This window comes from Perca flavescens, chromosome 12 (genome assembly GCF_004354835.1).
Source record: "Perca flavescens isolate YP-PL-M2 chromosome 12, PFLA_1.0, whole genome shotgun sequence".
Classification (NCBI taxonomy): Eukaryota; Metazoa; Chordata; class Actinopteri; order Perciformes; family Percidae; genus Perca; species Perca flavescens.
This window is the reverse complement of record NC_041342.1, coordinates 18,677,602-18,704,583: the sequence shown is the minus strand read 5'-3', so window position 1 is coordinate 18,704,583 and position 26,982 is coordinate 18,677,602. Positions and strand designations below refer to the sequence as shown.

General features: G+C 40.0%; 1 protein-coding gene across 2 annotated transcripts; it reads left to right on the top strand.

The window, feature by feature from the left end:
* Nucleotides 1-1,421: 1,421 nt before the first annotated feature.
* LOC114565284 (macrophage mannose receptor 1-like) lies at nt 1,422-23,575 on the top strand. 2 transcript variants are annotated; one of them, XM_028593234.1, is made up of 31 exons: nt 1,422-1,608; nt 1,978-2,334; nt 2,634-2,804; nt 3,085-3,240; nt 4,270-4,380; nt 4,965-5,102; nt 5,215-5,391; nt 5,610-5,764; nt 5,904-6,017; nt 6,262-6,377; nt 6,497-6,645; nt 6,741-6,940; nt 7,732-7,847; nt 8,230-8,302; nt 8,413-8,566; nt 9,638-9,676; nt 16,880-17,043; nt 17,170-17,231; nt 17,570-17,670; nt 17,780-17,922; nt 18,794-18,899; nt 19,124-19,251; nt 19,347-19,391; nt 19,681-19,783; nt 19,978-20,210; nt 20,528-20,693; nt 21,171-21,335; nt 21,499-21,615; nt 22,077-22,232; nt 22,697-22,726; nt 22,910-23,575. In XM_028593234.1, exons 1-31 carry the CDS (start codon nt 1,506-1,508, stop codon nt 23,155-23,157), a joined length of 4,296 nt encoding a protein of 1,431 aa, XP_028449035.1. In that variant the 5' UTR covers nt 1,422-1,505; the 3' UTR covers nt 23,158-23,575. The 2 variants fall into 2 exon arrangements, with proteins under 2 accessions (XP_028449035.1, XP_028449034.1); XM_028593233.1 differs by having other exon boundaries at nt 8,227-8,302.
* The last annotated feature ends 3,407 nt before the right edge of the window (nt 23,576-26,982 follow it).

Below are 26,982 nucleotides of genomic sequence, written 5' to 3'. Positions count from 1 at the left end.
TATAGAAACAATCGCTGCAGTCCCAAAGGTTCATATTTCAGCAGATTTCTCAGCCCCAAAAAGGAGAATAAACGAAGAGGAAGTGAAAATACAAAATGCTATGATATATGTTAAGGCAAAGTTGGAGAACAAACCTCAACATCTGAATGCCTCTGCCCACTAACAGGATATTGTGTTGCTACACTCAGGATGCACAACATTTTCTCTTCATCAGCAAACGTGCAATATCACTCTGCTTTAATAACCTCGCAAGTAATCGTGTACCTCCTTACAGCTATCATGGCACTATTAACATATAGACTATCAGTGAATTAATGACTTTCAGCCCTCTTTAATGCAATCATGCACTGTTGAAAGCAACACTGGTTGCTTTGAATTTTTCAAAGTGGTTGCACAACTGTTGCTAAGGTGTTTGGGATGGCTGCTGTTATTTTTAAGAAATTGCAGGGATGTACTAGGGTGTTAAGTATGACTTCTAAGAGGCCAGTAGGGTATTGCAAAGTAGAATTCAGTGGTTGATTGGGTGTTACTAAGAGGTTGCAGGGCTGTTCAAACTAAGACTTTAATAGTAAAATGGAGTTGGTGGATATGGATTCAAAGTGGCAGGATGTCTTTTGTCTTTCACAAGTCTAAAGCTTGTGTGTTTGCGTCGCAAGTAATTTAAAAGTCAGCTCTGATTGGGCAGTTATTTTCTTACATTATTTATTGATAGTTTGATAGCAAAGATACAATGGTTCAACAGTCTTAAAAATATATAGTACATAACCATGCAGTAACAGACTGACTGACTGATGTATTGATTCACGCCACACACTAAGCCCTCAGCACTCTGACAGCCTGTTCTCCCTGTTGAGAAGGTACCAGATACACCAGGCCAGGTTGCCACTAATCAAAATGCCAGGGGTTCAGTTAATAAGATGGCGCGTTTATTGTTTGTATACTGGGCATATTAAAAGACAGTACATTAGTAACTTTCATGGATACATGAAAAGAATCATGCCATCACTGAACAGAGAACTTGACACAGTACTTCCTGCTATAAAAGTATCATTATCTTTTTTATTCTCTTTCTTTATTGTTTCAGAACATCCATGTCATCCCTATTTTTACATTGAAATGCAATGAAAAGTCAGTTCTTGCCAGAGTCCTGAGCCCTTGCAGACACCGGTGGCAGATATCAGGAATGTGCATCAAAGTATATGAGCGTTGATGCTGCACCTGACCACTGGATTTGATGAGTCATGTTTAGCATAAATCTCTTACACATCATTTTGTTCCAGGACAGGAAGTGAGTGGGGCCACTTTTTGCCATTTCTGGAGCGTGACATCCGTGCAAGCAAGACTGTGTGTGGGTGTTTTGTCTATACTGCCCCTACTTCCCTGTGCCAATCTGAAACATGACACATTATCAATGAGAAGAAAAAAAACTGACAGTGTCGGTAGTATTAAGAGTCCCTCCTTTGCATGTCCATGCTCATAAGTCATCTGCTTGCAATGCGTGGACAATGTCTGGTACTCTGAGACTTATCAGAAGAATGCTGACCCAGAGGATAACTCTAGCAGCCTTTGTGCTTTTCATCCCAACATCTCAATGTTCAACAAGAAATGGTACAGTATGCACTCAAGCTTTCTTATGTGACATATTCTGCATGTAAGGGCTATGTTCCAGATATGTATTTTGGAAGTGATTGCTTTTCTAATCTGTCACAGTAAAAAAAAAAAAAAAAAAAATGTTTTGAAGAGGCACTCCAATTGAAAAAGAACATAGTTTATTGAAAAGTGCTTCATTTTATGAAATTAGATGTCTGCACTCAAAAAATATTTTATGAAGTTAATGGTGTCAGTAAATCCAGTTTGGGAAAACATTTTAAACAAAGTTATTGCACTGACTGAAAAGGGACCCAATAAATGCATGTGCAAAAATAGAAGTTTGTGCAACATCATTTTGATTCTTTTTTCTTTTTCATCTCTCTGCAGATTCCCCATTCTCACTCACTAACAAGGCCACTGGTTTCTGTTTGCTGAAAAGATCAACCCGCTGCCTTGAGATGCGCTGGACAACCGGTGATCGTCTTTTTGCTACCTCAACCAAAAAGTGCCTCGGAGCTCAGGGCAAAAGTGTAGGGAGTGAAGTAAGCCTCTACGATTGTGACGACAGGAGTGAGCTACAAAAGTGGGAATGCAAGAATGGAACATTGCTTGCCCTCAAAGGCCAACAGCTCTACATTGAAGTAAAACCTGATGAAACAATTGCTCTCTCCAAAACTTTCGGGCCGAATAACGACTTCACAATCACAGGGACAGCCAGCGGTGCTTGTTTGAGAACATACAGAGGTATAGTATAAAAACTGAATAGCCAAGCCTTTAGACTGAAGGATATAATACATGACCAAATATGCATGATTTTTTTTACTGGGATACATCAAACACCTACAAAATGATTGATACTTAGTGTCAGGTGACGTATGATCAAGTTAGAATGATGCATCAAGTGCCTCCTCACTAGAGTTCGGTTGTGCACGCCTGGAGTAATCTGTAGTGAAGAGCAAAACAATTCATCTTTACATAATAATACATTTGCAATAGTTCAATTTAAGATTGTATGTGAACAACCTCTTTTTTTCCCCTTTTAGAACTTTACACCATTGAGGGAAATGCGTTTGGTAAGATCTGCTCGTTTCCCTTCCTGTACAAAGACCGGTGGTTTGGAGACTGCACTACGTACGACTCCTCAACGAAGCGTCTTTGGTGTGCAGTTGAAACAAAATATGATCGTGAGCAGTGGGGATATTGCCCGACTACTTGTGAGTACTGCATTTATGATTTTAATCTCCCTACAGTGAGTAAAAAGCATGATTGGTGCAAATACCAGCACTACACTTATGTATCTTGACACAAATGAATTTGGTTTCAGAGCACACATTAGATTATACTACAAGTTGTTGTTGACTAGTTTAGACAACATATTTGATGCTTAACACATAGCTTTCAATATAAGAGCAACATTTAAGGTTGCAGTAATACAATTAAAATGTTTAGATGACTAAAGTATTTAGTTTTCTCCGTTTCTGTATTGATGCACAGCATCAGACAACTGGGCGAAGAACATTGTAACAGGAGCATATTACCAGCTCAACACACAGTCGGTTCTGACTTTGGCCCAGGCTGATACCAGCTGCAAACAGCAGGGGGCCTCCCTGCTCAGTATCACCGATGTTCACGAGCAGGCTTTTGTCTCAGGTAAGATGCCACCAGGTGGATATTTGCTTGTATTGAAACAGATACATACTGACCCAACACAGTGGTTAGATTACACATATATTAAAAACTGTTTATATCACATGGGTTAAAACTATTTTGTTATTCAATCAAAAGGCCCTTAAATAAGCATTCCATTATGTTATGCTTTTAATAATGTGTGATCATATATATGCACCATGTTTTGGTAAATTGCCATTTGAACTGCAGTTTAATGCAGCCATTCTAAAGAAGTAAAACACATTTTAAATCTGCAGTCTAATGGCCAGTATCTGTTTCATTAGAATACTAATAAACAAAAAAAAACACTTGATGATTGATCTTGTTCACAGTGCAGTTCTCCATATTTTAGGTGTTTCCAATATGAGATTTAATTTCTTTTTTCTTTATTTATTGTTATTCAATTGGATAACAGAGACAAGGATTGTAGCTTTGTTTTAGTGAAAAGCAAACATATAAATCATAGATGAAATGGCTACCGGTTACTTTTTGCACCCATTCTTCTCAACTTGATGTTTGATCAAATTACACTTCAACCTTTAAGACATCAGTTATTTCAGGAAAAAGAGCTCCAGAAGCTTGAGGTCCACCTTCTGTTGCGTTAAACATTGAGTTCAAGGATCATTGTGACGCTGTGAGCACAGAGGAGAGATTGTGCAATCTATTTTGTTCAGGAGTGATATGAAGCCTCTTCACTTTGGTTGCAAATCTGAAGGTCTCATATGAACTAAAGTGCCCCAATCTCGCTCAATTTATTCAGTATAACTTTATCACACATTATCAGATACACCGATACATACAGTGTTTGTTTTAGCCTGATACTTATTAGGAACATGATTCCTCGTGTAAGATTTCCCTTTTATTTTTTTGTGCCAGAGCTTGAATTCTGTCTTTTTGCTGACTTGTTGCAATGAAAAAGAGGAACTATATGGAAAAGAGGAACAATTTATTTACTCTGTCCTTTTCCTTTTTATGTTATTCTCAACCACACAAACACACATAAACACACAGCACTATTAGGATCAGGAAAACATAAACTTTGGATCGGGCTGGTCTTGGACCCAGAACATGGCTGGCAGTGGTCTGATGGGAAGCCCTTCCGTTATCTGAGATGGAGTACAGGTAAGTCTTCACTCCAATAAAACAGCCTGAAACTTTCATGTTATGTTTCACCCTCATGCCACCGTTTCTAGACACAGGGAGATTTTAAAGATAAAGAAGCTCTAAAACACACTACCTAGCTGGTTTTCAAAGTGGAGCATTTAGCAGGGAAAGAGACAGACAATTCCCTCAGGAGTTGGTAAAGATCAAAAACATTGCTAATAGAGAGTAAATATGTGACTTATCAAGTTGCAAATCCAAGTGGCAAAACATCAGCTATTGCAGGTTTACATTTTTTTTAACAAGGCAAACCCATATAAAAACATTTTCTTTTCATCTTTTTTTCTTTACTCTGTAATTCTACTTTTTTTTCTTGTTGTACTGGATTACACAACATGTTATACCTTGTGATAGCTAATGATTTTAGATAAAAGAAAACCAGGCTGTCTTAGTCAGTTTATCTAGTTAAGTGGAGGTATAAATGCAGTATTCGATTCATATTTGAAACAATAAATCCTACAAATAATTCATCATTGAAACATACAAATAACTGATGTTAAAATTGTCAAAGATGCAATGAATGTGGATCTCCACTTTTGTTTTAGGAAATCCACTTCCTAATCCGGGACACAACTGTGCATTTCTTGACTCTACTGGGCAGCACTCTTGGCAAAGTTCATCCTGCGTCAAGAAACTGGGCTACATCTGCTACAAAGACGGGGCCCCGCCAACTCCTCCACAAAGTACAGAAACATATTCTACTCAATTTTATTCCAACCTCCTCTGGCTGTTTCATGTGATGACGTTCACTCTATAATTTCAGTCAATCAGTCCCCTTTATCTTTTGTTCATCAGTTGAGCAAGGATTTTGTTCAGCCCCTTGGATTCCCTACAATGGCCACTGCTTCCACCTTCAACGTGCTACGCAAACATGGTCTAATGCTCAGAAAGCGTGCCGCAAAGAAGACGGGGACTTAGTGAGCATTCGCAATGTGGAGGATCAAAGTTTTGTCATCTCGCAACTGGGATTCGGTACGTCAAGACAAAGGACATTAAGACAGTCCAACCTTCTATCTGTTTTTGCTGTAGACCGATTTTAAAACGTCTTTTTTGTATTCAATATAAAAATCCAAAAAACTCAATAAGTCTGCATAGGAAGGGAGGACACATGTACAATGTATACACATGTATATTAGGACCTATTAAAAATGTTTTCCGCTGGTTGACATGAGGTACATTCTTCACTGCAGGAACCTCTGATGAGCTTTGGATTGGACTGAATGACAGGAAGACAGAGGGGCTGTTTGACTGGAGTGACCAATCTACTGTCAGCTTCACCAGCTGGGAGTTTGGGAAACCGTCTGTCTCCACTGATACAGAGGACTGCGTTCTCATCAGGGGAGAGGTAAGGCATCCTGGTATTATCCAGAGAAAGAGAGAGAAAGAGAAAGAGAGAGCATTATGAAAATGAGTATATGTAGTTTATCTATCCAGTACATTCAATCCACAAGAATGCAAATGTTTACAGTGTTGTTTTCTTGCAGAATGGGAACTGGGCGGATCGCTGGTGTGATGAGAAACATGGTTTTATCTGTATGAAGCAGAGTGCCACTGAAAGCACCGGAGATGAAGTGGATGTAGATATAGGCTGCAAAGCTGTGAGTACATTAGCATGTAATCTATGAAAATAGTATATGACCTTTAAAACCATCTGGTTAGTCAAAGTGCATGATTAAACCCAGAAAGTTATTTTGAAAACTGGTTATAATATCACATTCAGTGGGAGGTCAGCTAAGCATCTCTCTCTCATAGATTCAATGTCTTTTATGAACAAAATGGATATGGTGCATTTTAAAATCACAAGTCAATCCTCAGTTCTAATCAATGCTCGGTTTCCTATAGGGGTGGAAAAGACATGGCTCCTACTGCTACTTTGTAGGAACAGAGACAAAGACGTTTGATGAAGCTAAAGAGGACTGTAAGACCTCAGACTCCTACTTAGCTGATGTTTCAAATGGGTAAGAACACTTCATGTTTTTATTAGCCATGGTATAACTGTGTTTGCAAGTACTAAACAGTATATTTCACATAATTCAATGAGACATAAAAATCTATGAACTTGTGTAAATATTTCCAGGGTAGATAATGCCTTCCTCGTCAGCTTGGTCGGGATGAGACCAGAGAAGTACTTCTGGCTAGGCCTCTCAAACCAGAAAGACATTGATCAATTTGTGTGGACCAACACAAACTCCGTGAGGTTTACTCACTGGAACACTGAAATGCCAGGTATGGAGTAACATGCAATTTTATCTTTAAAATAGAGGGCATAAACAGCAATTCCACAATTTACATTCCACAATTTTTCTCCTCAACAACTCAAGGTTACAAAAAGGGCTGCGTTGCCATGACAACTGGGATTTTGGCCGGACTATGGGATCTGCTGCCCTGCACCAATCAGGAAAAATACATCTGCAAACACCTGGCAGAGGGGGCAGTTATAACCGTTCCACCACCGACTCAAACTCCTCCTCAGTGTGTGGATGGTTGGACTCGAGTGGGAACAAGAAACATGTGCTCCAAGGTACAACCAGAGGTCAACCTCAGCTAAACAAAATGAAAACATGTTAGACCTGCCTGCTAATACCAACATAACAAGACCAGTGTCCTGTCAAAATCTCCATGATATATTAAACATGTCCCCTGCAGGCAATTCAAATAAAGCAAACACGCTCCCTCCTCTCCGGCTCAACGAGCCAGAGAGAGAGAAAGCAGCAGTGGTCGAGCGAGCTAGAAAGTGAATGAAGAGAGAAAGCCACGCTGGCAGGAACAAAGCCGTGAATCAGAGGAATAAAACGTTATTTTCTGATTGTTTTACAGTGGTTACAATCTAAAGCACAAATAAACACACCCACACCTCCGCACAACCCTGCGGAAAGGAGCCGCAGTTTGTGTGAATGCAGAGCTTCAGCCTGTCACTGCATGTGTGTCTGTTCACCGGCTGGTGAACATCGTGTAGCATTTAGCAGCTAAAGAGGCCGATATTTGCTTCAGGAGTTGGTGAAGATCATAAACAGAGCTAAAAGACAGTGAATATAAATAAATATACAATTGTATGTCATACCATATCAACTGAAAAGGTGTGAATTTTGTGTTTACAACTTGTTTCTGCTGCTCCTAAGTGACAAAAAACTATTGTAGGTTTAGAAATGGGTCGCATATATTTTTTCTTTAAGGAAATAAATCATTTTTTCTCTCAATGATACACACATCTTGGCTAAAATAAATATAACAAGTCTATTTAAATAATCTACTCTACTGCTGTACATACCTGGACTATGCTACTTTAATCAGGCTTTCACTCTTGTGTTAAAGTTTTTCACAGGGCCTCGTGCAGATGAGAAGACCTGGTTTGAGGCCAGGGATTACTGCAGGGCCATTGGAGGAGACCTGCTCAGCATTCACAGCGCAGCTGAGCTACTTGCTGGACGGTATGAGCTGGTTAAATACAATTTTAACTTGCAGCACAAGACACCTACAGTATACAAAAAAAAGCAGAATTCTTGCAGCATTAAAGATAGCACCCATTAATATACATTATTAGATCCCTGTATCCCTGTATGCAAGAGGATTGAAAAACTCAAAAACTGGCTCATATAGGCATTTGAGTGTAAGTTTCATACTTAAAGTGAATCAATAAAAAGTAAAATGAAATAGAATACAATATTTACTCTGCTAATTAAGATGTGATAATTGACTTGAGTACTTCTTTGCTGTGGTACTCATCGCTTCAGTTACGTCCTGCCTCAAAAGGGCGACAACATGCTAAAATAAGGTTGCGTACATAAATCATTTATAACTTTTGTTCAGCAGACACGGAAGAGCCTGGATTGGACTTCATATTCCTGACACGAGCACTGGTTATACATGGAGTGATGGATCCCCGGTTAGTTAACTGTGTTTTACTTTTTACAACTTAATCTCATACCCCAAGAAACATTTGTTATTGTTTTCTAAACGTTTCCATATTTTTTTGTTATTACTTTTTGATTCCAGGTAAACTTCCAGCACTGGCAAGAAGGAGAGCCAAACAATCACAATAATGATGAATCTTGTGCTGAATTCAGAATGCATAGGTTTGATGAGGCCGGGTCTTGGAACGATGTGAACTGTGATAGTTACAATGACTGGCTGTGTCAGATCCGTGCAGGTACAGTTGAAAAAGTTACTAATTTTTTTGTCAGATATCTTTTGTCTCTTCTGAAGAGAAATCATTTTTAACCTTCATCCAGGAAAAACTGACTTGTGCATGTGTGCTATTTCATGCCTTTGATTGCCTTCCCCAATGCTGCAAAGCTTCCCACAAGACATATCTTTATCACAAACACATGTCCAACAACAGGGATTAAGAGTTGTTGATTTGACTGACTACAAAGATGATTTACATTATATTTGGGCGGTAAGCAGATCAGATATTTAAACTAGGCAAGATGGAAGAAATAAACAGCATTTCTGTTTAGTTTTGATTTTTATAATAAGACATAACAAGAAATCGGTCTGGAAATCTACAGACAGTAGAGGTTACAAATGAATTAACTCAGGACAATCAAGTCAAACTTTCACAATGGTTAAATGATCAATATGATTAATTAGACCACAGAGAGAGTAATAGGATAAGTTAACATTAATGTAAATAAAGTCACTTTCCCAGCCAAGTCTATATGTTTGCTGGTCTACATTGACAATCTATATATTTAAGATCATTGCCCTGCTGCATTGTCCTTACATTTGAGGGACTATGTATAAAAAGGACTACAAATCCCACACTGTTTATCTAATACAAATGAGAACCTCTATGATTACTGAAAGTCAGCATTTTAACCTTTGGTATGTTTTCTATAATGTACAACACCTGTATAAATTTAAAAAGCAAAAACTTTTTACATGAACGTTTCATTTAAAGTCAGGTCATCAAATACTGACTCATGAGATCAAGAGAAGTACTTTACATCTGGTATATTAATCAATGCAAACTTATTTTGCTCACTTTGGCAAGAAACATGCTACATACTGTTACTGTTGACCTTACTGTTATCCATAGTAACTCCAAGTATGAGTGGTCAAACCTACAGTATGCCCATGCTACTGCCTTGCTCCCTCTTCTGGTTTACATTATCTCACAATACAAGATTAGACTCAAAGTAGGGTACAGAGGAGGGGGGCTGGCAGATTTGTTTGCTTTATTTCTACATGAAATTAACACTTGTTTGTGGCCTTACAGGAGTGACTCCAAAACCACCTCCAAATAATACTGCGGTGGGTAAGTTGACATGGTATAACCAAACACACGCCCAGGGTGACAAACACATAAAATGCAACATATTGGGAAACTAGTGATGGCTGGTTTAACTTCAGTCACATTTAACCCGTTTTGGTCCACTTGAGCAAACCAATATATCTTGAAAAAAAAAGAAAAAAAGAACTAGAACTGCAAGCAGTTATGAACGGGGCCCAAGCCTCCGACGCCGCCCGTCTCCATAGCCGCCAGCCTCCGACGCCGCCAGCCTCCGTCGCCGCCAGCCTCCGACGCCGTCCGCCTCCGACGCCATTCGCCTCCTATGCCCGTCGTCCGCGACGCCCGAGCCCGCGCCAGTCGCGCCAAGAAGAAGCGCCGGCTGCGCCCGATGCGGGACTCCAAGCATTGAGTAGGGGGGGCACACGTCGGTGAATATCGAGAGGTTTGATGCGCGAGGTCTGCGGTACTCTGCTTTTGAAAATGTAGCGGTTAACAGTTCGTCTCCATGCATGCACAGACTGCTTTTAACAATTCTCTACTATAAACAAACTTAACCCCCTGACCACAGGGGACAGCAGAGAGAAATGAGAGAGTGACTGAGAGGGTGGTGGTCCAAAAGTTATGGACCAAATTCGCCAAATTTGGTACAGCGCCTCGGAACGCCATGCCGACCGAGCGCCACAAATTTTGTGTTGATTGCTTTTACTGTGGCAGAGATATCGCAATTGCATATTTCCCATTTAAATGCATTGAGTCAGTGGGCGAAACAAATAAACGTTGCTTATAGCGCCCCTAAAGGCCGATCTTCGCCAAATTTGGTACAGCGCCTCAGAAAGCCATCCCGAAAGAGCACCACAAATTTTGTGTTGATTGCTTTTACTGTGGCAGAGATATTGCAATAGCAAATTTCCCTTTGAAATGTACTAAGAAAATTGGCGGGAAAACAAATAAACTTTACTTACGGCGCCCCCTAAAGGCCGATCTTCGCCAAATTTGGTACACAGTATCGTAGTGGAATGGTGAACAAGGATCTCAAGTCATTTGGTGATAAATTTAAATTTAACCGAGATATGATATGATACGTGTGTCGTCGTAGCTATCTAGGACAATTTGTTTGGTTGTCAAATTGGCATACTTCAACGTAGCAAAACGATTTCCATAACTTTTTGTCAGGTCCATCTGGAGATGCTAACTACCAGGTTTCGTGCAGATCGGTCGAAACGGCCTAGGACGAGTTCGCGAAAGTTGGTTTTGCACGTTGGCGATACTGCGAAAAAAACGTTTGCGCGGAAATGGGCGGGGCCTATATCAGGCAATTCAGCTTGATTCAAGGAACACGTGGATGTAAGAATTTCTAATGTGTGATGTGTATTGTGGGAGTTAATGACAAAAACCATTACAGCGCCACCTAGTGGTCCACATGTGTAATTTTTGGTAGGTGTGATCCACGGCCCATTGTCCATCTACCCTGTAAATTTAAAGTTGTTCACATTAGTGTAAGTGGTGAATCTAGAGTTGGGTCACATTGGGTCCCAAAGGCCACGCTCACTTTGACCCCTCGGTACTCCATTCTAGGGATGGCCTCAGGATTGGGCACAGATGGTACGAATCAAATTTCGTATAAATCGGATGAGCCGTTCATGAGATATAAACTTTTTGTAGTTGTAGCGCCCCCTAGCGACCAATTTTCTTAAAACGCATGGGGTCCCTCCAGAGGGGCATGGCAAAGAATAATCTAAAGTTTGGGGTTGATAGCTTTCATTTTGGCGGAGATATGGCAAAGTTGGTGTTTTCTTAGTTAGCTATGCAAATTTGCTTGTGCGTTATATGCGCAATTTTTATCGTATAAAATTTATTTCCATAACTTTTAGTCAGGCCAGTCTGGAGATGCCACGGTCCAAGTTTCGTGCAGATCGGACGCACGGTCTCGGAGGAGTTCGAAAAAGTAGGTTTTTGATAAATCGCGATTTTAAAGGCATAAAAGTCCAGGCGGAAATGGGCGTGGCCTATATCACGTGATTCATTTGGATCCAGGGAACGCGTCGATGTATTGTTTTTGAATGTCGGGTGTACGGTTTGGGAGTTATGGGGCCAAACGCGTTTTTTCTGCTATAGCGCCACCTAGTGGTGGAAATGGGTGAATGTTTGCGCCTGAGGTCGTTGCGGGGTTTGGGACCAGTCCTGAAAATGGCAACTCCCCACTATGTACGGTTTAGGCTGCAGTCGGAGTTTTAGGCGGAGAAGAAGAAGAATAATAAAAACTAGAACTGCAAGCAGTTATGAACGGGGCCCAAGCCTCCGACGCCGCCCGTCTCCATAGCCGCCAGCCTCCGACGCCGCCAGCCTCCGTCGCCGCCAGCCTCCGACGCCGTCCGCTCCGGCGCCCGTTCGCCTCCGATGCCCGTCGTCCGCGATGCCCCCGGAGCCGCGCCAGTCGCGCCCGAAGAAGCGCGAAGCTGCGCCGATGCGGGACTCGAAGCGTTGAGTAGGGGGGGCACACGTCGGTGAATATCGAGAGGTTTGATGCGCGAGGTCTGCGGTACTCTGCTTTTGAAAATGTAGTGGTTAACAGTTCGTCTCCATGCATGCACAGACTGCTTTTAACAATTCTCTACTATAAACAAACTTCTTAACCCCCCTGACCACAGGGGACAGCAGAGAGAAATGAGAGAGTGACTGAGAGGGTGGTGGTCCAAAAGTTATGGACCAAATTCGCCAAATTTGGTACAGCGCCTCAGAACGCCATCCCGAAAGAGCACCACAAATTTTGTGTTGATTGCTTTTACTGTGGCAGAGATATCGCAATTGCAAATTTCCCATTTAAATGCATTGAGTCAGTGGGCGAAACAAATAAACGTTGCTTATAGCGCCCCCTAAAGGCCGATCTTCGCCAAATTTGGTAGAACGCCTCGGGACGCCATGTCGAGCGAGCACCACAAATTTTGTGTTGATTGCTTTTACTGTGGCAGAGATATTGCAATTGCAAATTTCCCATTTAAATGCATTGAGTAAGTGGGCGAAACAAATAAACGTTGCTTATAGCGCCCCCTAAAGGCCGATCTTCGCCAAATTTGGTACAGCGCCTCAGAACGCCATCCCGAAAGAGCACCACAAATTTTGTGTTGATTGCTTTTACTGTGGCAGAGATATTGCAATAGCAAATTTCCCTTTGAAATGTACTAAGAAAATTGGCGGGAAAACAAATAAACTTTACTTACGGCGCCCCCTAAAGGCCGATCTTCGCCAAATTTGGTACACAGTATCGTAGTGGAATGGTGAACAAGGATCTCAAGTCATTTGGTGATAAATTTAAATTTAACCGAGATATGATATGATACGTGTGTCGTAGCTATCTAGGACAATTTGTTTGGTTGTCAAATTGGCATACTTCAACGTAGCAAAACGATTTCCATAACTTTTGTCAGGTCCATCTGGAGATGCTAACTACCAGGTTTCGTGCAGATCGGTCGAACGGCCTAGGACGAGTTCGCGAAAGTTGGTTTTGCACGTTGCGCGATACTGCGAAAAAACGTTTGCGCGGAAATGGGCGGGGCCTATATCAGGCAATTCAGCTTGATTCAAGGAACACGTGGATGTAAGAATTTCTAATGTGTGATGTGTATTGTGGGAGTTAATGACAAAAAACCATTACAGCGCCACCTAGTGGTCCACATGTGTAATTTTTGGTAGGTGTGATCCATGGCCCATTGTCCATCTACCCTGTAAATTTAAAGTTGTTCACATTAGCGTAAGTGGTGAATCTAGAGTTGGGTCACATTGGGTCACATAGGCCACGCCCACTTTGACCCCTCGGTACTCCATTCTAGGGATGGCCTCAGGATTGGCCCCAGATGGTACCCGTCAAATTTCGTATAAATCGGATGAGCCGTTCATGAGATATAAACTTTTTGTAGTTGTAGCGCCCCCCTAGCGACCAATTTTCTTAAAACGCATGGGGTCCCTCCAGAGGGGCATGGCAAAGAATAATCTAAAGTTTGGGGTTGATAGCTTTCATTTTGGCTGAGATATGGCAAAGTTGGTGTTTTCTTAGTTAGCTACGCAAATTTGCTTGTGCGTTATATGCGCAATTTTTATCGTATAAAATTGATTTCCATAACTTTTAGTCAGGCCAGTCTGGAGATGCCACGGTCCAAGTTTCGTGCAGATCGGACGCACGGTCTCGGAGGAGTTCGAAAAAGTAGGTTTTTGATAAATTGCGATTTTAAAGGCATAAAAGTCCAGGCGGAAATGGGCGTGGCCTATATCACGTGATTCATTTGGATCCAGGGAACGCGTCGATGTATTGTTTTTGAATGTCGGGTGTACGGTTTGGGAGTTATGGGGCCAAACGCGTTTTTTCTGCTATAGCGCCACCTAGTGGTGGAAATGGGTGAATGTTTGCGCCTGAGGTCGTTGCGGGGTTTTGGACCAGTCCTGAAAATGGCAACTCCCCACTATGTACAGTTTAGGCTGCAGTCGGAGTTTTAGGCGGAAGAAGAAGAATAATAAAAAAAATCCTTAGAAAAACAATAGGGTTCCACAGCCCTGCTGTGCGAACGGCGTAGCTATTGCTACACGCCGTTTCTTCCAGACTCGGGCTTGGACCCCTAATAAAAACTAGAACTGCAAGCAGTTATGAACGGGGCCCAAGCCTCCGACGCCGCCCGTCTCCATAGCCGCCAGCCTCCGACGCCGCCAGCCTCCGTCGCCGCCAGCCTCCGACGCCGTCCGCCTCCGACGCCGTTCGCCTCCGATGCCCGTCGTCCGCGATGCCCCCGGAGCCGCGCCAGTCGCGCCCGAAGAAGCGCGAAGCTGCGCCGATGCGGGACTCGAAGCGTTGAGTAGGGGGGGCACACGTCGGTGAATATCGAGAGGTTTGATGCGCGAGGTCTGCGGTACTCTGCTTTTGAAAATGTAGCGGTTAACAGTTCGTCTCCATGCATGCACAGACTGCTTTTAACAATTCTCTACTATAAACAAACTTCTTAACCCCCCTGACCACAGGGGACAGCAGAGAGAAATGAGAGAGACTGAGAGGGTGGTGGTCCAAAAGTTATGGACCAAATTCGGGTACAGGTGGTCCCACAAATTTTGTGTTGATTGCTTTTACTGTGGCAGAGATATCGCAATTGCAAATTTCCCATTTAAATGCATTGAGTCAGTGGGCGAAACAAATAAACGTTGCTTATAGCGCCCCCTAAAGGCCGATCTTCGCCAAATTTGGTAGAACGCCTCGGGACGCCATGTCGAGCGAGCACCACAAATTTTGTGTTGATTGCTTTTACTGTGGCAGAGATATTGCAATTGCAAATTTCCCATTTAAATGCATTGAGTAAGTGGGCGAAACAAATAAACGTTGCTTATAGCGCCCCCTAAAGGCCGATCTTCGCCAAATTTGGTACAGCGCCTCAGAACGCCATCCCGAAAGAGCACCACAAATTTTGTGTTGATTGCTTTTACTGTGGCAGAGATATTGCAATAGCAAATTTCCCTTTGAAATGTACTAAGAAAATTGGCGGGAAAACAAATAAACTTTACTTACGGCGCCCCCTAAAGGCCGATCTTCGCCAAATTTGGTACACAGTATCGTAGTGGAATGGTGAACAAGGATCTCAAGTCATTTGGTGATAAATTTAAATTTAACCGAGATATGATATGATACGTGTGTCGTAGCTATCTAGGACAATTTGTTTGGTTGTCAAATTGGCATACTTCAACGTAGCAAAACGATTTCCATAACTTTTTGTCAGGTCCATCTGGAGATGCTAACTACCAGGTTTCGTGCAGATCGGTCGAACGGCCTAGGACGAGTTCGCGAAAGTTGGTTTTGCACGTTGCGCGATACTGCGAAAAAACGTTTGCGCGGAAATGGGCGGGGCCTATATCAGGCAATTCAGCTTGATTCAAGGAACACGTGGATGTAAGAATTTCTAATGTGTGATGTGTATTGTGGGAGTTAATGACAAAAAACCATTACAGCGCCACCTAGTGGTCCACATGTGTAATTTTTGGTAGGTGTGATCCATGGCCCATTGTCCATCTACCCTGTAAATTTAAAGTTGTTCACATTAGCGTAAGTGGTGAATCTAGAGTTGGGTCACATTGGGTCCCATAGGCCACGCCCACTTTGACCCCTCGGTACTCCATTCTAGGGATGGCCTCAGGATTGGCCCCAGATGGTACCCGTCAAATTTCGTATAAATCGGATGAGCCGTTCATGAGATATAAACTTTTTGTAGTTGTAGCGCCCCCTAGCGACCAATTTTCTTAAAACGCATGGGGTCCCTCCAGAGGGGCATGGCAAAGAATAATCTAAAGTTTGGGGTTGATAGCTTTCATTTTGGCTGAGATATGGCAAAGTTGGTGTTTTCTTAGTTAGCTACATAAATTTGCTTGTGCGTTATATGCGCAATTTTTATCGTATAAAATTGATTTCCATAACTTTTAGTCAGGCCAGTCTGGAGATGCCACGGTCCAAGTTTCGTGCAGATCGGACGCACGGTCTCGGAGGAGTTCGAAAAAAGTAGGTTTTTGATAAATTGCGATTTTAAAGGCATAAAAGTCCAGGCGGAAATGGGCGTGGCCTATATCACGTGATTCATTTGGATCCAGGGAACGCGTCGATGTATTGTTTTTGAATGTCGGGTGTACGGTTTGGGAGTTATGGGGCCAAACGCGTTTTTTCTGCTATAGCGCCACCTAGTGGTGGAAATGGGTGAATGTTTGCGCCTGAGGTCGTTGCGGGGTTTGGGACCAGTCCTGAAAATGGCAACTCCCCACTATGTACGGTTTAGGCTGCAGTCGGAGTTTTAGGCGGAGAAGAAGAAGAATAATAAAAATAAATCTTAGAAAAACAATAGGGTTCCACAGCCCTGCTGTGCGAACGGCGTAGCTATTGCTACACGCCGTTTCTTCCAGACTCGGGCTTGGACCCCTAATAATCCTTAGAAAAACAATAGGGTTCCACAGCCCTGCTGTGCGAACGGCGTAGCTATTGCTACACGCCGTTTCTTCCAGACTCGGGCTTGGACCCCTAAAAAAAGACAGGACACTTGGTGTGAGTAATATTACCGTTTCTAGCTGGTACCATTAAAAACTGTTCACTTTGATAGTGTATATGTAACATTTCATTAGACATTAAGATTGTATGTTGTAAAAGATGTATAACAGGAAGAAACTTAAAAATAAAACACATCAATTGTCAATATGTTTCTAAAACCTTTGCAGACTATAACACCACTTCAGATGGTTGGCTTATGTGGAGAGGGAATCAGTATTTTGTGAACACAAACTCAATGTCCATGGAGGATGCTCGTCACTTCTGTCAGCAGAGGCATGGTGACTTGGTATCTATCACCAGTAAAGATGAAAACCTATTCTTATGGAAACAGGTAGATGTTTGTTTGTTTTTTGTTTGCTAAACAAACTTGTCAAATTTTACGCATATTGAAAGAACTTACCAACTAGAAAAGTAGGTCTTAAAGCTTATGTGTATTTCTGTGTGTGTGCATTTACAGATTTCAAGAAGCTATAGGTCCTATTATTTAGGTTTGTCAGTGGATCTTGATGGGTCATTTTGGTAAGTATCAATGAATGCCATTAAATGTAATATAGCGAATGAGGAGGTTAGAGAAAACTCTTTGGCCTATTGATTTTTTTTTTTCTTTTTTTTTTATTAATGGCGCTTACAGTAGGCAGGCTGGCAGCCTAAATAGCACAATAGTTCATTTTATTTCCCCTTAACTCACTCATTCAACTCATAAACCTTTTTAAGCCGTTTTAATGCTTCAGTTTGACTTCATAAGCATTATTTCTTGATTATTAGTGGGGATTTTCAGCTACATCTCTAGATTTTATTTGTCTTTTTTGTTTGCATGATTTCCCATTATGCTTCAACTAAAACATGTGTGCTTTAAGGTGGATGGATGGTTCTCCAGTGGCATTACAAAAATGGGATGAAAATCAACCAAATTCTAATGCCTTTGATGAAAACTGTGTTTTTATGACTTATTATATGGGTGAGTAATTGCAAACTGAAGAATGACAAATTAAAATTCTCTGGATAAGATTAGATTAAGTAAAAAGTTGCTGGTGAAATGTTACACATTATATCTGCTGTACTTACAGGCTTCTGGCGTACTTGTAATTGTGGCCAAGAGCAACAGTTCATTTGTAAACGAGGAAACTCAGTACCTGTCAACACCACTGCCGCCACCACAGTTCCTCCGAAAGGTGGCTGCCCATTCAAGTGGACCAAGTTTGACTCAAAGGTCAGAAATCACTGTTGACAGTTAGTTTAGATCTTCAGTGCAAAACGTCTTCTGATCTGAAATCACTCTCATTTAAGAGCCTTTGGGACGGAATTGATTAGTCCAGGTGTGTTTTACAAAACTGTTATTCAACATCTGAACTGAGTGGTAAAAGAATCAGCTTTCAAAATTACAGTATGCCACACCACCTGTCCTGTTTTATACAACATGCTCTTATTTAGGCAGGTGTTGCAACTACTGGTGTATTACAGAAAACAAAAAAGAAGGCTTGTCATAGTTTAATTTGGAAATCCTTCATGCATAAATGGTATGATGTAGAAAAAACCCCGATAATATTTATCATAGTTTGGGCTTTAAAGGCAATCCCACATGTATAGGGACAATTACTGTAATGTGCCATAATCCAGTTATACTACCCCAACGCAGCCTATTTGAAAGTATAACTAGTAACAGTATCTTAATCATGCTTCATATACTGTATAAAGGAAAGTAAATAAAATTACAAAAAAGCACAAGTGAATTTATCAAATGTGGAACACCATTTTACATGATGAAATGTGAAAACAAAGTCACATGTGATACAATTAAGAAGACATTTATGAAATGTTTTTCATGTGATACATTTTAGTTTCAGACTTGTACATGTAAAACATATTTTTTTCACATGTTTTTTGTAAATTGTAGTTCTCTTTTAAATATATGAAAGTGATAATGATTTTAGGGCTACCACAAAGGAGCAAATAAATACAGAGTTTGGTGAATAAGCACAAAAACATGTTTAAGATCAGATCAGATGGCATCAAAGCATAATGAAAGACGGATAGTGTTTAGTTGTAGAGTGAAAAATCACTATTTTATTTCTCATCTGCAGTGTTACAATATCATTAGTAATCGGAAGGCCACCTGGGAAGACGCAATGAGACAGTGCATTTCCATGGGAGGCAATTTAGTCTCAATTACCACAAGGCGTGTGCAAGGTTTGTTCCACAGTTTTTTTCCAGATATCTTTTATATTGATCATAATCATACATAATCGTGTGTACAATGTAAATAAAGAGTGTGAAAGTTCAATCTTGACCTTGGAAACAACACCAAAAATATCTTTATCATACTGATTTAAATCTTATTTAATCATAATCTTGCAAAAATGGCAAAATTAAACTGTTGGAAAATACTTCATTACTACCTTTGAAATTTTCAGCATTTTTGATCACCAAAATGGCTGAATCAGCAACTACAGACCTGTGGATTGGTTTAAATAGTTTAAAACGAGATGGCTTTTACTGGGCCGATGGCAAACCAAGGCAATTCACCAACTGGGGCCATTCTGTGAGTATACACAATCTACTAGCTTGGTGTTTGAGGTACTGTTTAATTGAAATAAAAAATGTTTGAAATATTATTTATCTTGTTCTGCTCTTAAGAAACATCGACGTCCTCCGGGGTCCTTTTATCAGAGATGGAATGAGGTAACATATATCAAAAATATCATTCCTTGTTACTATTTGCCATGACATAGAGTGTCATGGCAAACACAAATGACGAAAGTGACAAAAGTTTGTCAGCAATGCTCTAAGTCATAGAGCATTGCTGACAAACAACAAAGAATTAGTCATCAGGCCAATCAATCAATCAATCAATCAATCAATCAATCAATCAATCAATATCACTGCAAGTTTACCAGGCAGTCAGCATAAACTTTGATGTCACACTGAAAAGATTTTTAAAATCCTAACCACTCCCAATGTACTTTACCAGGAAGAATGTGTTGTGATGACCAGCGGTACCACCTTTGGCATCGGTAAATGGTTAATTAAGTCCTGCAATGACACCAATGGATATGTCTGTCTTCGAAGTCTTGGTGAGTTTATCCTTTTTCTCTTTTAGAAATTGTCTGAGGCTTAAAAATGAATCATGGAATATGTTTAAGTAAAGTATGTAGGTCTTACATTAAGCACCATACTTCCCAAACATCAATATGCATTCCATGCAGCAGACAAAACATGGTTTGGAAAATTGTTCACAGTAAAATTGATGTATCTCTCATCTCAACAGACCCAAACACCCAGCCTCAGCCAGAGTCAGCAGTTACTAACATCTATGTTACTCTGGGAAATGACAGCATCAAGGTTGAGACTAAAAATCTGACCTGGGACGATGCCAAGAAACAATGTGAAGGTGATAAAGCCAACCTGGCTAGCCTGCGATCTGAGTGGACGCACGCCTACGTGGAGCTGCTGGCTATGAATCTCAAAGCTCCTCTTTGGATTGGATTGAACAAGAAGCAGGTACAGCGCTGCAACCAACTAAAATTACTTCACCGTAGGGCAAAAACTCCTACAGGCTAGTTCCAGGGAACACTGGAATCTTAAAAAAGTAGTCAGATACTATACAACAATTACAAATGACTAATTTACTAAAAATTATTAGTTTTTATCCATGACATATAACATAGATCCCTCACAAGACAGCTGACCATCTAGTCTGTGGTGTCATATAAAAGCGTAGATTTGTTTAATTTATTTGGCAAAGAAAAACATTTTAAAAATCCATTTACAATGCATGCCAAAATTCTAATGTTGATTTGATTCATTCTTGCTTTCAGACAGGCGGTTTTTTTAGGTATATTGATGGCTGGCACCTGAACACTGCAAGCTGGGCTGAAGGTGAACCAAGCAGAGACCAACCTTGTGTGTACTTGGATGTGGATGGAAAATGGAGGACTGCTTTCTGCAATCGGACCATGAACAGTGTTTGCATGCAGTCTACAGGTATGATCACTAGCAGGCAATGTAAATGATTACAATCCTGGTATCATGCTGAGTCTCAACTACTGTAGGTTAAAGTGATTATACTGTAAATGCTTTAATATACTTTATTTTGCTTATGCCTTTGGTATACAGTGTGTGAGATGTTAGCTTGTTGCTTGTTACCAAGCCATAAAGGAATACTTAATTCTTCAGTTGATCGAAAATATGTCACCAAATCTTCCGATGATTTTCACTGAATAGAGCACTACTGTATGTTCCTACAACAGTTTTGTTTTAAGATGTGGTCTTGTTACCAACCGTCTTCAATTATAGAAATTCATGAGCACTGACTTTTTGAAAAAGTTCAATTCCCAATACTCTAGCCTTTATCCAGGATCTTGATCAGAGCTAGTAATTAGAATGACAGTATATAAAGTTCACTGCATTTAATAACTAGTAATTAGTTGATCCCCTCATCATTGTTTCTTTCACTCACAGATGTGCCACCAACAGAGTCAACCAACTTCCCAGGGATTTGCCCTGAACAGACAAACGTGGAGTACCAACAGAGTTATACCTGGCTGCCATTTAAGGGTCATTGTTATTTGTTTATGACAGATGAAATTGAATGGCCAGATGCAGCTAGCAGCTGTGTCAGGCATGGTAAGAGACACTCTGTGCAGAGAGAATTGTGTGCAGAGAGAATTGGACAATTTAAGATCAAGATTATGATGTGTTGTTTACTGATGGCAGCAAAAAGGAATAAACAGCAACTAGTAATAAATGTTTAGTAATTGTTACAACTAGACTGTTTTTTGTTGTGAAGGTGGAATTCTCGCTAGCATTGAAGATCCTGATGAGCAACAATTCATTAAAAGCAATGTGGAAAGATTTCAAGATAGCCACAGTGCTTTCTGGATCGGCCTGTATAAAACTCATAAAGGTATGATTACACTCTCTATTTCAGATCTAACAAACCAAACCTTTTCTTTCTCATAAAAAATTATAACACACATATTTTGAACACATTAAAACCTGCTTTGTTGGGCGCCTGTGTAGCTCACCTGGTAGAGCATGCTCCCATATACAGAGGCTCAGTCCTCACCTCAGCGGCCGCGGGTTCTGTTTCATATGTCATTCCCCATCTCTCTCCTAAGCTGTCCTATCTAATAAAGGTCTTAAATGCCACAAAAAAAAATCTTTGGAAAAAAATCCTGCTTTGTTTACATCTATGTTTGTTGTCTAGCAGTCTTCTTCTTCACTAACTTTGATGGTGCATTGATGTATATCTTGATGCATTACCGCCACCTGTCAATCAGTGGAATAATGTGAAACAATTTGCAGGAATATGTATCATGTCATCATGTGAAAATAGTGATACATTAAATTTCTGTTTGACCCTAGGGACATGGATGTGGTTGGATAAAACAGTCATGGACTACACTAACTGGGCTCCAGACGATAGTAATAATGACTTTGCAGAGATCGGAACCTCAGATGGGGCTTGGAGGACAGGGCGCAGATGGCACGACAGAGCATACATCTGTGAAACACCCAAAGGTAAGATCATCATAACAATGTAGTTGAAGACATGGTGTTTCAATAAGCACTTCTCGCTCTCACACTTAAAAATACTCAGGAGTAAGAGGGAGCCATACTCATACTCTAGACTCTGTTAAAGATCAATTTTCCCTAAAAAGTTAATAAAATCGTTTTGTTTTTAAAACATACGTCGCACGTTTATGATTGTACAGTTTATATTAATATGTGGCTTGTTTTTAAACAAGAATGAGGGTCATCCTCCATCAACTGCCATAAAATCAACATCCAGATCAGATCATCTCTTGCACATTGGTTATTTGACAAGTTAATTTATGGGGATTCCGCTAGGCTGGACAGTGACAGGGATCAAAGTCTTCCATCTAGGGGAGCTCAGACCTGGATGTGGAGATGATCAAACTACACATTTTTATTCCTTTAAGAGTGTTACTTATCTGAGCATTTTTCACTTCTTTTCTCAACAGTGATGCCCGAAGATTCAGGATCAAAAGCTGGTAAGTTATACCTTTGTATCTCCTTAAGTTGTGTAGTATTTGAATTATTTAATAATAATATTTGATAAAATGGTACATATAATGCAACATTGATGGTTATCAAAAATATAAAATAATAATATTTGAAGTCAAATTTAGTTTTGAATTGTCTTGACTAACCAACATCTACTGAATTTTGTGCAGAACCTCATGGAGGCCAGGATCCTCGCAGTCGTGTCCACACGAGTTTGGTAGTTGTCATGATCATTGCTATCACTTCTACACTGGTAGTCATTGCATTTTTCCTCTACAAGAAGTCTCCTCGTCCCTTACCCACCTTTGACAATCCACTCTACTTTGACAGTGAACGATCCCAGCCCGACGTGGTCGATACCAATAAACTGATAGAGAATGCAGAAGTAGAAAACCCTGAGCCTATTATAACTTTATAAATACTTATAAAGTAGCAGAATCTAGTGGGACATACACTATACTGTACTGTATCCCAGACCTATGTATTCACTTTGATGCTTCATTAGTGTTCATGCTTTGTTTGTTTTTTTACTATATTTGGTATATATTCAGTTATTTAACAATATGTCACTAAGCGTTAGTTTCAATAGAGTTGGCAATGTCTGACCTCATGGAACAGAACAATTTAGGCTCTAGGATGTCTTAATGGGAATTATTGGTATTTGATTTTGTCTTTTTATCTATGATTGAATGTATATAATTGTTACATGTTATGCTTATGCTCACTATATGCTGTGCATTGCTTGTAGTGCCTGTGACTGTTAAATGAACATTAAACTTGGCACTAAGCAATTGAGTTCTATTTCATGAAATAAAACAACACAAGGGATCAATTCATTTCCCATCATGCTCCCTTTTTAGCTGTCCAAAAAGTACCCACCATAGCTCAAAAAGGAATTGAGTTAGTGTTACCATAGTGTTTGTGTTAGAATTATAGTCATACCTGTATCATATTGGCTACTTGTATCAATATCCACAATGTATTATCAATAAGGTAGGTCTACTTATATTTTTTTATTTATTTATTTATTTGACAGGGACAATGCACAGCTCCTTAGCAGTGCCAGAGCTATAAGCTCATTTTCATCTTAAATCCCTGGGCAAGAAACATGGCTAGCCCCAGGGTATTTGCGACTTGTGTTTGCAACATCTTTCGTTACTGTATTAGAGCTACACTTATTTCAACAACCAGTCAAGAAACCAATATGTTAACAAGTAAAAAGTGACAGACATATCCTCTTCTTCCATTTCAACTCTGTTCCTTCTGTCTTCTCCTTTAAGATAAAACAAAACCCTGATGCTGATTTCATGACTTCAAAATGCAAATTGGTCACATGAAACAACATCCAAAATGTCCAAAAACAGACAAACAGAGGCCAGACAGCTAATAAGTTGGTAACTAAAACAAATATGACAAATAGCAGTATAAGAAAAAGAAAAAAAATAGGTATCACTGCATACTTTATCATGTAAGATATTAATACGGATCCTATTTAAAGTGGCTACTGTCTAAATACAATAACCTGATGGCAGAAGGAATAAAAGATTTTGAGTAATATATACTGTATGTACTGTATGTAGGATTGCTTTCATTTTATTTTCACATGTGTATCTGTGGGCATGTGCTCATCTTTAGCTTAGTCTACATTTAGGCAACATCTACATATGTATTTAATTTATCACATTAAATTGGTTAGAATATAGCTAGCATATATAATAAATATAATGAAATAATTTAGTTTAGGCTATGCATAGTACCTAGACCTGCCAACAAATGCTTATTGTTAGAAGAAAACCAAACAATCCTTAGACCTATAGACTACTACTGACCTCAATCAGAATCAACTGCCCTACCAATCTCGTGCTTCTCTTTCTCTCTGCTGAAATATCTTCCAATAGCCATCTTATCTGCTCAATGAATTGAAGGATATAACGGTACAATAGCATTAACTGGGACCCTATGACATTTAGTTTTCAGTGTCAACATTCTATGGGGATTGATATTGTTTTAGAATATGCCTAATAGAGATAGGCTATATTATTGGCAATGAATAAAGAGTTGTGATTAGCTTGCTAAGTTAACCAATTCTTGTATTTTGCTCGTTCACTCTAGCTAGACTTTAGTTTTCCATAGCAAACCAAAATATCTCCTTTCCTTTACCTCAAGAAAACGTAGCTAAAGGTAAGCAGGTTATTAAAAATATCTTACAATTTCATTCTGTATCACTACGTGTAATCAATCTTCCTTTCACCATTAGCATGAGTATCGGTGTGTGTGTGTATGTGTGGGGGAGGGTGCATAGCGAGTTCAGACCAAAGAGTAGCGACGAGACGAGATGAATCCTCCAGTTACTCGCAACGCTCTGAAAGCTGCCAGTTCACACCAATGCAACAAGACGGTTCGGTGCATCATCTTGATAGCACAACGACTCTCTGTAGTTCTGTCTATCTTCTGACTTTTCGGCTACTTCTTTGGAGCTATATATATATAATTTGTTGCGTCTAAATATGAATGAGGATAAATCAAATTGTTATTGTTGTTCTTATTATTATTTAAGAGGGCTTAGGAACATTTTGGGGTAGCTTCAGCCCCCCTAAAATAGGCCTAACGACGTCCCTGCCTGTATCCATTAACAATCCTTTCATTTTGGTTAACTGCATGTTTTTATTATTTATTAAATTAATGCAGAAACAAAGAGCAACTTTCTCCAACCCTATCCTAAGCAGTTTTACTTACACATGGTGGCTGAAGGAGGATGGCAGAGGTCAGAAACTCTCAGAGATAAAAATGAGAAAGAATCCCACATAAAACCCATCAAGACAAATGTGTTCAGTACATGTACCAACTAATCCTTAACACCAACTAACGCTTAAAGAATCATGAATGTAACTTTGCATTGTCATTATTATGCAATATGTTACTTACTAGTCAAAATCTCAGTGAAAGACAGTAAAAGCCACAAAAGCAATCACATGGCAATAATTCAGTTAAACATACATGGTGGTTCAACTGTTAACCATTATAAACAGCCTTGTTTAGGCATGTTTTTTTACTGAACTAAAGGAAACAGTGCAGCCAACTGACTGAACCTAAATGAACTATAATGAGAAGACAAAATTACTGTCATTATACTGCCAACTTCAATATGAGAAACACAAACTGTAAAATACAGTGAAAGGAAAAGTTTGCTGTGGAGGCGATGTTATCTTTATAAAAACATGCATACAAGCTGGCTGGAAGAGAAATGTTGGCCCATTTCCAATGCCAACAGCACACCTTAGGATAGAGATGCAGACAAAATGAGAACACATATTGAAAATTGAAGAGTAATTTCCACTATAGTGTCGATTTTGTTCGTAAATAGTTTTGTGGCTACATTCCAAAGAAAACATGTAAGTTGAGCTTTTCTGTGTCGTTAAACTGCGTGTTCAGTTCAACTAAAACTAGAGTTGTGATGGTTGGAAAAGTGGAAAGATGACCCAAAACGGCTTTTTATAGTTTTATTTTGTTTCTGTCGACTTTAAATGAAGTTTATTTTACTTAAATGATACTTAAATTACTGTTTATTTACATGGAGTCTGGTGGCTTTAGCGAACGCAATTTCGCGGATGTTATGTTTAAAAAAAGGATCTTAATCTTTAACAGAAAGGTCAACCTCCTTAGAGATCCTTTCCATAATGTTGTCAGACACTTAGAATATTATTCTGAGCCTGTCAGTTGCAAAACAAGCACTTTTGTGAATGTAAATACAAGCTGCACAATTGCCCTATTAACTTACATTCTAGCTTGTTTCGCCGCTCGCAACTGCAGCGGTCTTGCTTAATACTGGACAAATGTCAAATATTGTTGTTCCCATTAGTCACTTAGACACAAAAAGGTTGAAAAAAAACGGTAGTAACCCTTCAAAAGAGGCAGAACGGAAGAAGCTCCAGGGAGGGGTCAACACCGCACAGAGGATCCCACTGCCTCAGCAGAGCTAAAGCAATCATCAAAGACTGATCCTGCCCACCCCCTGTTTGACCTGCTGCCCTCTGGCAGGCACTACAGGTCAATCAGGACCAGGACAAATAAGACTCAGGAACAGCTTCTTTCCACAAGCCATCACCACACTGAACACACACACTCATTAGTACACGCATTCACACCTTCACACACGGACCATGTGCAATAACTAGTACTTTTAGTGTGTATAGTTCTTTCTATTTACGATTGTTGCTTTACTATTTATTTCTTGTCTTTTTAG

Coding starts and splice junctions, on each gene's coding strand:
- LOC114565284 (XM_028593233.1), top strand. CDS start 1,506: ATGTCTGGTACTCTGAGACTTATCAGAAGAATGCTGACCCAGAGGATA. Junction 6,646..6,740: donor CTGGAACACTGAAATGCCAG/GTATGGAGTAAC, acceptor CAACAACTCAAG/GTTACAAAAAGGGCTGCGTT. Junction 19,392..19,680: donor TTTATCAGAGATGGAATGAG/GTAACATATATC, acceptor GTACTTTACCAG/GAAGAATGTGTTGTGATGAC.